Below are 10259 nucleotides of genomic sequence, written 5' to 3'. Positions count from 1 at the left end.
ACGTTATTTTATTTCAACACGAAACACACATTTGTCTTTTAAAAATGCTATCAAAGTACAAAAAACTTCTATGTACAAATCACCATTTAGATTCACAGTTTGTGTTTACAAGATCCATTAATATTTTTGCTGTGTTAAAAGCTTGTCTGGAAAACATTTCAACACAGTGATTGCAAATGATATCAAATGTGGAGATTTGCATTATTTATCGTATTGAAGTACAATGGCTCGATGTAGATGTGATACCCATGGGTGGAGTTAGGTGGGTGACGTTGGCTGGAGACCATTATTCACAAAATGCTGGAGTAACTCAGCAGGTCAGGCAGCATCTCAGGAGAGAAGGAATGGGTGACGTTTCGGGTCGAGACCCTTCTTCAGACTGAAGAAGGGTCTCGACCCGAAACGTCACCCATTCCTTCTCTCCTGAGATGCTGCCTGACCTGCTGAGTTACTCCAGCATTTTGTGAATAAATACCTTCGATTTGTACCAGCATCTGCAGTTATTGTCTTATACTACTTGGCTGGAGACCAGGTAACAAGTAAATGGTGACATGCAATGCCAGACTGGAGTTTTATTACTGGCTGTGCCTCCAACCAGTCTCGTTGTTATCGGCCTTCAAAGCAGCTCTGCTGCTCGTCTGGACAAAAGGAGGCCAGAGTGTGAAGGCAAGGCACATCCAACATCAAACAGATTTCTCTCCACCTCCAACGCCATTGAAATGCAGCTTGGCACCATAGCAGTTTTATTGTGACTGTGATCAACTTCAAATGGTGACGGGAAGGGTGCTTGGAGTCACCTTACATCATTGGTCCTTGGCATGGTAGCGCAGCGGTAGAGTTGCTGCTTTACAGCGAATGCAGCGCCGGAGACTCAGGTTCGATCCTGACTATGGGTGCTGTACTGTAAGGAGTTTGTACGTTCTCCCCGTGACCTGCGTGGGTTTTCTCCGAGATCTTCGGTTTCCTCCCACACTCCAAAGACGTACAGGTATGTAGGTTAATTGCCTGGGTAAATGTAAAAATTGTCCCTAGTGGGTGTAGGATAGTGTTAATGTATGGGGATCACTGGGCGGCACGGACTTGGAGGGCCGAAAAGGCCTGTTTCCGGCTGTATGTATATGATATGATATATGATATGATATGTTCAGGTGTCAGAATCCTTCCCTTTGGGAGAATGGCCAAGAATTACTCCACTCCCGTCCTCATTTGATGAAATACTGCTTTTGGTAGTCCCATGGGCTTGGGATGTGCAGCTATAAAAACCACAATCTAAAAAAACACTTCCCACAGTCAACTTGTCATCTCTGCAGAGGAGTCATTACATTCACAACTAACGGACTTCTGGAGCTGTTCACAAAAGGTGTCCTTGACGTGCGCATTACTTCTCAACAAAAAGTTGCGCAAGTTACAGGGAGAGGTTGGAGGGGCTGGGATTTTTTTTCTTTGGAGTGTAAGAGAATAAGGGGCATGCAAGATCATGAGGAGTGGAGAATACGTGAATACTCACAGTCTTTTTCCCCAGTGTGAGTGATTCTAAAACTAGAGGGTTTGGGCTCAAGTTGAGAGAGAAGAGATTTGAGAGGGACCTCAGAGGCCACCTTTGCACTGAAAGGCTAGTCTTATCTGGAACAATCAGCCAGGGGAAGCTAGAAAAGTGGATGTTGCAATTGTGACTTTTAAAAGCCATTTGGACAGTGTGTATGGACAGGAAGGGTTTAGGGCCAACACCGGCAAATGGGACCAGCCCAATATGCCAGCTCAATCGGCTTGGAAAGGTGGGCCAAAGGGCCTGCTCCTGTTTTATGCAGTTTTATGACTCTATCAACCTAATCCATTGTTAGCCGCAAAGGAACAGTAGTGGATATCAGAATTATGATCAGCTTTGCCAAAGCGAATTATTAAAATTATTGAAAAAGGGGACAGCTGGATAGAGAAAATGAGGATGCAACCCCATTGACCAAGTTCTCTCGCCAGTTCTTAGTGAAGTTCTGTCAGTGCATGTGTAGAGGGGTGACCTTGTACAATCAAGCATCACAGGAACATATTTGCAAACGCAAAATCAAAAGACTCCAGCACACCAAGGACCTTTGCTATAACTATCAATTCACAAATAGTCTCCAAACAACATGTAAAACGCCATGTATCACTGAGGTTCATCAGCAATGGTCAGTCTGTACCACCAACCATTCCCTCCTCTCCTGGTTTGTCTCTGGGCATTACAATCCATGAGCATTTGGATCGCCGGGCCCGTGTGCTGTTGCAGTGGTACATCCCACACAACATCTTGAGAGGACAAAAAAAGTGGAAAGATTGGATTTGGGTCTCCCCAAAAGGCTGTAAATATATAAACTAGGCAAGTTGTGTGCTTCTGACCATTTAGATTCTCTATTAGGAGCCTCCATTACGGACCTAACCTACAAACAGCACAGATTCAAGTCTTAATTGACGGTAGAGTTGTGGCAAGAGTTCATCTTTTCCTCTTCTGGTGCCTGAGCATCTTCTTCCGTTTAACGATCATTTCGTACAGTCTCTCGAGTCCCTGTTGCAACCCTTGGCCATTCACGGCACTGGAACTCTGGATGTGGTGCAGAGTTGATGATCCCAGTTCATTTACACCCAGGGACTTTTCTATTTCAAGCACAGAGGCAGCCCCGGGCAAATCTTGTTTGTTGGCAAAGATTAAGACGGGCACCCCTTGGTTTTCCGAATTCCTGGAAATCTTGTGCAGCTCAGCTTTGGCCTCCTCCATTCGCTCCCGCTCAGAGGAGTCTATCACGAAGACAATGCCGTCTGTACGCCTCGTGTAGGACTTCCACAGAGGCCTCAGCTTCTCTTGGCCACCAACATCCCAGACCTGGAAAGTAATGGACCTCGAATTCCCAATCGGCACTTTGACTTTTTCAGTGTTAAACCCTTTGGTCGGAATCGTGTTGACAAATTCCTTCAATTTGAGTCTATACAATAAAGCTGTCTTTCCAGATGAATCTAATCCTATGGCCACAATGTGCAGGGAGTGAAAAGGAGGCAAGAAAATACCACCGGGCGTCAGCTCGGAAAGTTGATTTCCCATCGTCGACACAATATCCTCTTCACTTCCCCTTTAAAATTTTAATTGCCAAGGTCTTTTGCTTTTTGGAAGTGTTGGTCGGTGCCACCTTCTTCAACGCCAGTTTTCAGTCCACCGGGCGCAGTTTAATTAAGATCTGTAAATTAAATAAACAATATATCAACATTCTTACTATTCTCTCTTTGTATCTCTCTGTCTATTCCCTCTGCACATGCTGGAGGAAGGAACTACAGATGGGGTTTCCACCTAAGACAGACACACAATGCTGGAGTAACTCAGAGGGACAGGCAGCATCTCTGGAGAAAAGGAATGGGTGACGTTTCAGGTCGAGACCCTTCTTCAGACTGAAGAAGAGTTTCAACCCGAAATGTCACCCATTCCTTTTCTCTAGAGATGCTGCCTCTCCCACAGAGTTACTCCAGCATTTTGTGTCTTCCCTCCACAGATGCTGCCTGACTTGCTGAGTTCCTCCAGCACTTTGTTTAAAAAAAATATATATACACCTTTTTAGAAATGGGTAACCACTCGTGAAAACACGCTGGGATAAAGAGCTAAAATCCTTTACTTATATTACATACACAGTTCCCCATGTCTTTTACAATGCAATTATAAATCGAGATGCCATTTAAAATGTAACTGTAATTTAAAATATCATTATTATTGCTTCCCCAGTATATATTTGATCCATGTGCATCTTATGAAATCTGCGTTCATTTGGGACTAATAAAGCGAACTACTCTGGCAAAATTCAATCGATACATTGACCCATTTAAAAGCTGAAAACAAACCTTCATTTCATTAGGCTTGTGTGGCTGCAGCTTTTATGTTAGACGTTCAATATCCTGAGCAGGATTTATTTGGACTGCTAATGTTTTTAAGCAGTTTTGATCCCTGTTTATTTGCGGTTTTGATCCCTGTTTATTTACTAATCGAGCACTTCCCGATTAGACTCGGCTAAAACCCCATTAGGGTCAGAGCGAAGCAAACACGAAATTAACAGATCAATCTGAACCAAGGCTCTCGTCGTTACCTCTGGGTCCAAGCGCCGACCGAACCACACAACCCTGGATAGATAACCCGCCAGAGAGTAACATGGACAATGTGCGTGGACAACACGGGTTCAGATGCATTTCAGGTTCCGCTAAATCAATTAGCCACCTACAAATATTAACAGAGCTGGTAACACTTACAATATTAACGCACCGTTATAAAGCTCTAAATGGCATTAGTGGAGTGCTATAAAATTCAGGATTTTTTAAAATTTAATTGACATAAATCTATAATTCAGAGCACACTGGTAGATCGGTAACGCGCCGGGAAATTCAAGATCAAAGGGTGGTTTTAATAAGACCATTTAAAACCCAGAGTCCAACAGGGTGGAGATGAAATACTCTAAGAGCCGCGAGTAAAAGTGCCCGCAATTAACTCCACCTCTGTGCTCAGAATCCCACATGAAAGGGGTTGCAAAGTGGTAGAAGACACAGTTGCACTCCACTAATTTAACATTGAGGCTGCCTGTGCATCTTAAAGATTTGTTAAACAAAGGGGTTAATTTAAATGTCGACAGGAGAGACTACAGATGCTGGGATCTTGTGTGAAACACAAAGTGCTGGAGTAACTCAGTGGGCCAGGCAGCATCTCAGGAGGGGATGGTGGTGGAGAGGCAGGCGATGCTTCTGAACAAGAGTCCCGACCCATGCCCTCTAGAAATGCTGCCTGACCCACCGAGTTACTTTGCATTCTACGGTTAATTGAAACGAATCTGCAGATATAAAGGAGGACAGAGGGCAAAGCGATGTAAACAGGTGATCAGACAGTACCTTGGTGGTGCAGTAGAGAAGCTCTCGGCGTGGAAGGCTCGCAGCGTTGGCAGAGACAGTGTACAAGGCAGTGTAACGAACCGACAGACAGACAGCCTCTCGCCTGCTCCGGGAACCCTTCCCTGTAACTGGCTCACTGCTGCACACTCCCCCGGACAACACCTACAGAGGCATCTCTTAAAGCAGCCACCCCTTCCTGACGTCAGCTGTGTCCCAGACCGCTCGTTGCCAAATGTTGACAGCTTTATTCAAACGGACCCTCCGGCAAAAACATGTATTTATTTGGATAACGAGCTGTGGGAATGCAGTGAGCGTTTCGCGTTAGCAAGCGTTGCTGTAATGATCTACTCAGAGAAGCATTCAGCAGGGTAACAGGCCCTTCTGCCCTACTCGGCCATGCCAACCAAAATGCCAACTAGTCCCATTTGCCCGCGTTGGGTCCATACCCCACTAAATCTTTCCTATCCATCTACTTGTCCAAATGTCTTTTAATAGACAATAGGTGCAGGAGGAGGCGATTCGGCCCTTCGAGCCAGCACCGCCATTCAATGTGATCATGGCTGATCATTCTCAATCAGTACCCCGTTCCTGCCTTCTCCCCATACCCCCTGACTCTGCTATCCTTAAGAGCTCTATCCAGCTCTCTCTTGAATGCATTCAGAGGATTGGCCTCCACTGCCTTCTGAGGCAGAGAATTCCACAGATTCACAACTCTCTGACTGAAAAAGTTTTTCCTCATCTCAGTTCTAAATGGCCTACCCCTTATTCTTAAACTGTGCCCCCTGGTTCTGGACTCCCCCAACATTGGGAACATGTTTCCTGCCTCTAACGTGTCCAACCCCTTAATAATCTTATACGTTTCGATAAGATCTCCTCTCATCCTTCTAAATTCCAGTGTATACAAGCCTAGTCGCTCCAGTCTTTCAACATATGATAGTCCCGCCATTCCGGGATGCTGTTACAGTACCTATTTCAACTATATCCTCCAGCAGCTGGTTCCATTTACCAATCACCCTCTGTGTGAAAAAGCTGTCCTTGTAGGTGCCTTTTAAATCTTTCCCCTCTCACCTTAAATCTACGCCCTCTGGTCCTTGGTCCCTACTCTGGGGAAAGGCTCTGTGCATTTACCCTATTCCCCTCGTGTTTTTATACACCTCGGTAAGATCACTTCAGCCTCCTGCACTCCGAGGAATAAAGTCCTAGCCTGCCCATATGAAGACAGGCACAAAAAGCTGGAGTAACGCAGCAGGTCAAACAGCATCTCCGGAGAAAAGGGAAAGGTGACGTTTCAGGTCGAGACCCTTCTTCAGACGATATGAAAATATTTTCTGGCTGTATGTGCAGTTTTAGGAAATAACAGCATTTGAGGCAGTCCAAAAAATGGTTCCGGGGGGGAGAGGATTGTTCTTTCAATCTTTCAAGAGATACTAAATGGATAGGTTTAGTTTAGTTTAGTTTAGTTTACTGTCACGTGTACCGAGGTACAGTGAAAAGCTTTTTGTTGCGTGCTAACCAGTCAGCGGAAAGACAATACATGATTGCAAATGAGCTGTGATAAAGGGAACAATGCTTCATCAGGTTCCGTGTTCTTAGCAAAATCTACTGAAAATATAAGATCCTACGAGGAGACCCAGGAAACTGCAGATGTTGGAATCTTAAGCAAAAAAAACAAAGTATTGTATGAATTTAATGGGTCAGGCAGCATCTGTGGAGGGAATGGACACAGGGCCATTTTTACAGCATTATGGGCCCCCGGGCAAAGCAGTGTACTGGGGCCCCTACCGTTACTCTCCCCCACCCCCCTTTCCCTACCAGCCTCCCCCGTCGTGCCGGCGAAAAGCACTTACCGAAAAGCACTTAGCGATGGACTTAGGGTGCTACATTGTTGCGAAAAGCACTTACAGATCGCTGTGAGAAGCACTTAGGGATGGAAAATTTTGCAAAAAAAGCACTTATTGAACCTACATTTTTAAAGTAGTATTTATTTATTGCAAGTCACTTAACATACACAGATCAGCATGGGGCCCCTATGCTCGTGGGCCCCCGGGCAAGTGCCCATCAGGCCCATGCGTTAAGACAGCCCTGAATGGACAGACGACATATTGTGTCCTGACCCTTCTTCAGACTCAAGGGGTTGACAGGAGAGATGTTGGGATGTTTTCTTGAGTGGGAGACATTCAAGCCAGGGACATCGTTTAAAGAAAAGTCATTTAAAACAAAGGCACAGAGACTTCTTCACGCAGAGGGTCTGAATCTCTGGATTTCTCCACAATAAACCTGAAAACTTAAGCGGCTTCCTTCTTCTATGTTCTTGTGTATTTGTTGTAAAGTTGAATAACCACCTACGGTTATAGAGAATCAGTAACATGAATAACTCATGCGTTTCAGCAATTTGCCAAAACAAAAACTGCAGTTTGCTACCTACCTTTGCTGCAGCAATATGTTTGACGTTATACTGCAAATTAACATTTAAAAAACTGCAGATGCAAGAAATCTGAAATAAAAACAAGAAATGCCCAGATGAGCCATTCCCTGTTCTGTCAAGAGAACTTGGACCTAACAGTTCTGTAACAGTTTCCCTGTCCATGGATGCTGCCTGACCTGCTGAGTGTTTACAGCCTTTTCTATTTTTATTTGAAGTCATCCAATCGGGGTTCCATCTCAGCCTGCCATTGCAAATAACAAACTCCATGGCCTATAACCCTTCCTTGTGTTGGAGGCTGTCAGCTTTGTTGCCTTTCTTGCGCATCCGATGTAGCATGTGTTGACTTGTTGACAGGTCAAACATCGCTAGGAGTCACGGTTGACATCAAAAAACACACTGCTGGAAGAACTCAATGTGTCAGGCAGCATCTGTGGGCGGAACAGACAGACCATGTTCCGGGTTGGAATCAGAAAAGCCCCCGGCCAGAAATGTCATCTGTGCATCCCTTCCACGGATGCTGCCTGACCCATTCAGTTCTTCCAGCAGGTTCCTTTTTGCTGAAGATTTCAGCATCTGTGGTCTATTGTGCCTCCAAAAGTCGATATCAAGTCATTGTATGAATTATTAGAGCATAGACCTTGGCTGTAGAATCATCTCAGAGGAAGAAAGAGAGATGGGGCAGTTTAAGGAGGAGATTGCAGAGTTATCATCTTGCCTGCTAGGGTGATGAACATCAGAAATATACACACGCCAGAATTGGAGGAGCCCAGATGTCTTGATGGGTTTGCAGCGATTAGAGTGGGAGAGATGTGCAAGGGTTTTGAAAACCAGGATGTGCTACTTCAGGTTATCCATTCCAGCCTTGCCAGAGAATACGCCCCGAAACATCTCCTATCCATGTTCTCCAGAAATGCTGCCGAACCCACTGATTTACTCTGGCATTTTGTGACCTTTAACCCCCTGCAAATGTCTCTCCTCTCAACCCAAAGTCCTCCTGGAAACTGCCCTCAACCTCCTGCTCAGCCTCACCCACACTCGGTCTCTCAGATTCACAGATTCCAAACCTCATCCGAGCTCGTCGCATAATTGTTTCTGTGTTTGAATATTGCATGGTCAGAGATCCTCACTGGGGATTTGAGTATAGGAGCAGGGTGGTTCTGCTGCAGTTGTACAGGGCATTGGTGAGGCCACACCTGGAGTATTGCGTACAGTTTTGGTCTCCTAATCTGAGGAAAGACATTCTTGCCATAGAGGGAGTACAGAGAAGGTTCACCAGATTGATTCCTGGGATGTCAGGACTTTCATATGAAGAAAGACTGGATAGACTCGGCTTGTACTCGCTGGAATTTAGAAGATTGAGGGGGGATCTTATAGAAACTTACAAAATTCTTAAGGGGTTGGACAGGCTAGATGCAAGAAGATTGTTCCCGATGTTGGGGAAGTCCAGAACAAGGGGTCACAGTTTAAGGATAAGGGGGAAGTCTTTTAGGACCGAGATGAGAAAGTTTTTTTTCATACAGAGAGTGGTGAATCTGTGGAATTCTCTGCCACAGAAGGTAGTTGAGGCCAGTTCATTGGCTATATTTAAGAGGGAGTTAGATGTGGCCCTTGTGGCTAAAGGGATCAGGGGGTATGAAGAGAAGGCAGGTACGGGATACTGAGTTGGATGATCAGCCATGATCATATTGAATGGCGGTGCAGGCTCGAAGGGCCGAATGGCCTACTCCTGCACCTATTTTCTATGTTTCTATGTTTCTATGTGACTTGCTTTCTTCCTGAGTTTGAGTTTAGTTTGGGTTCAGTTGATTGTCACGTGTAGCGAGGCACCTTGGTACGCGTGTTCCTGTGCTAAAAGGCACCCACATTAATTTAGACAGTTAACATTGAAACACTTTGAAATGTGCTGGTTGTTATATCAGCAAATGCCAGTTATCTTGTAGACAGCAACATCCCATAACAGCAACAAAACAGCCTCCCTGTCTGTCTATTTTTGGTGCTTTGGGTTGGCAAAGGAATGTTGACCAGGCCGCAGTGAGGTTGGAATGTCGAGTAGAAGTTATTGTGGGCGGAATGTTGTTCAGAATAGAATGGAGGTGGAATGTCGCTGGGGGCATCATTGGAATTAATTTTTTGCTCTACCCAAATATTACCATGGCTGAGAATCCTCTGCCCACTTTGTGACTCCCATGTGCTCCTTCTGTATTCTCTGTTCACAGTTTTACTGTACCTACTATGTTCTTTGCAATATTTGTTTTTAGGTTTGCTCGTAAAGTTTATTAAGACTAACGAGTTGTTTGTATGGAGTGGCAGAGGAAGGAGCCGGTGGTATAGTACTGGGGCAAGCTGACCTCTACATCATCAATCCAGTGCTGCCAGGATACCGAACCTGACAGTGAGAAATGTCAGAATGTAAGATACCTCTAGTTTCCCTCTCCCCTGACTCTCAGTCTGAAGAGGAGTCTGTACCCGAAACGTCACCTATTCCTTTTCTCCAGAGACGCTGTCTGATGAGAGGAGATCTTATTGAAACATATAAGATTATTAAGGGATTGGACACATTAGAGGCAGGAAACATGTTCCCAATGTTGGGGGAGTCCAGAACCAGGGGCCACAGTTTAAGAATAAGGGGTAGGCCATTTAGAACGGAGATGTGGCCCTTGTGGCTAAAGGGATCAGGGGGTATGGAGAGAAGGCAGGTGCGGGATATTGAGTTGGATGATCAGCCATGATCATATTGAATGGCGGTGCAGGCTCGAAGGGCCGAATGGTCTACTCCTGCACCTATTTTCTATGCTTCTATGTTTCTATGAGGAAAATCTTTTTCAGTCAGAGAGTTGTAAATCTGTGGAATTCTCTGACTCAGAAGGCAGTGGAGGCCAATTCTCTGGATGCTTTCAAGAGAGAGCTAGATAGAGCTCTCAATGATAGCGGAGTCAGGGGGTATGGG

General features: G+C 45.2%; 1 protein-coding gene across 1 annotated transcript; it reads right to left on the bottom strand.

Moving 5' to 3' along the window:
- Positions 1–481: 481 nt before the first annotated feature.
- Positions 482–5048, bottom strand: arl4d (ADP-ribosylation factor-like 4D). The gene is made up of 2 exons (XM_078424607.1): positions 4888–5048; positions 482–3203 (listed from the first exon to the last, which is right to left on the bottom strand). The coding sequence occupies exon 2, from the start codon at positions 3068–3070 to the stop codon at positions 2468–2470; it is 603 nt and encodes a 200-aa protein (XP_078280733.1). The 5' UTR covers positions 3071–3203; positions 4888–5048; the 3' UTR covers positions 482–2467.
- Positions 5049–10259: the final 5211 nt, after the last annotated feature.

This window comes from Rhinoraja longicauda, chromosome 29 (assembly GCF_053455715.1).
Source record: "Rhinoraja longicauda isolate Sanriku21f chromosome 29, sRhiLon1.1, whole genome shotgun sequence".
In the NCBI taxonomy this organism is placed as follows: Eukaryota; Metazoa; Chordata; class Chondrichthyes; order Rajiformes; family Arhynchobatidae; genus Rhinoraja; species Rhinoraja longicauda.
The sequence above is the reverse complement of the archived record's forward strand: the minus strand, read 5'-3'. Positions and strand labels throughout refer to the sequence as shown.

Coding starts and splice junctions, on each gene's coding strand:
- arl4d (XM_078424607.1), bottom strand. CDS start 3,070: ATGGGAAATCAACTTTCCGAGCTGACGCCCGGTGGTATTTTCTTGCCT.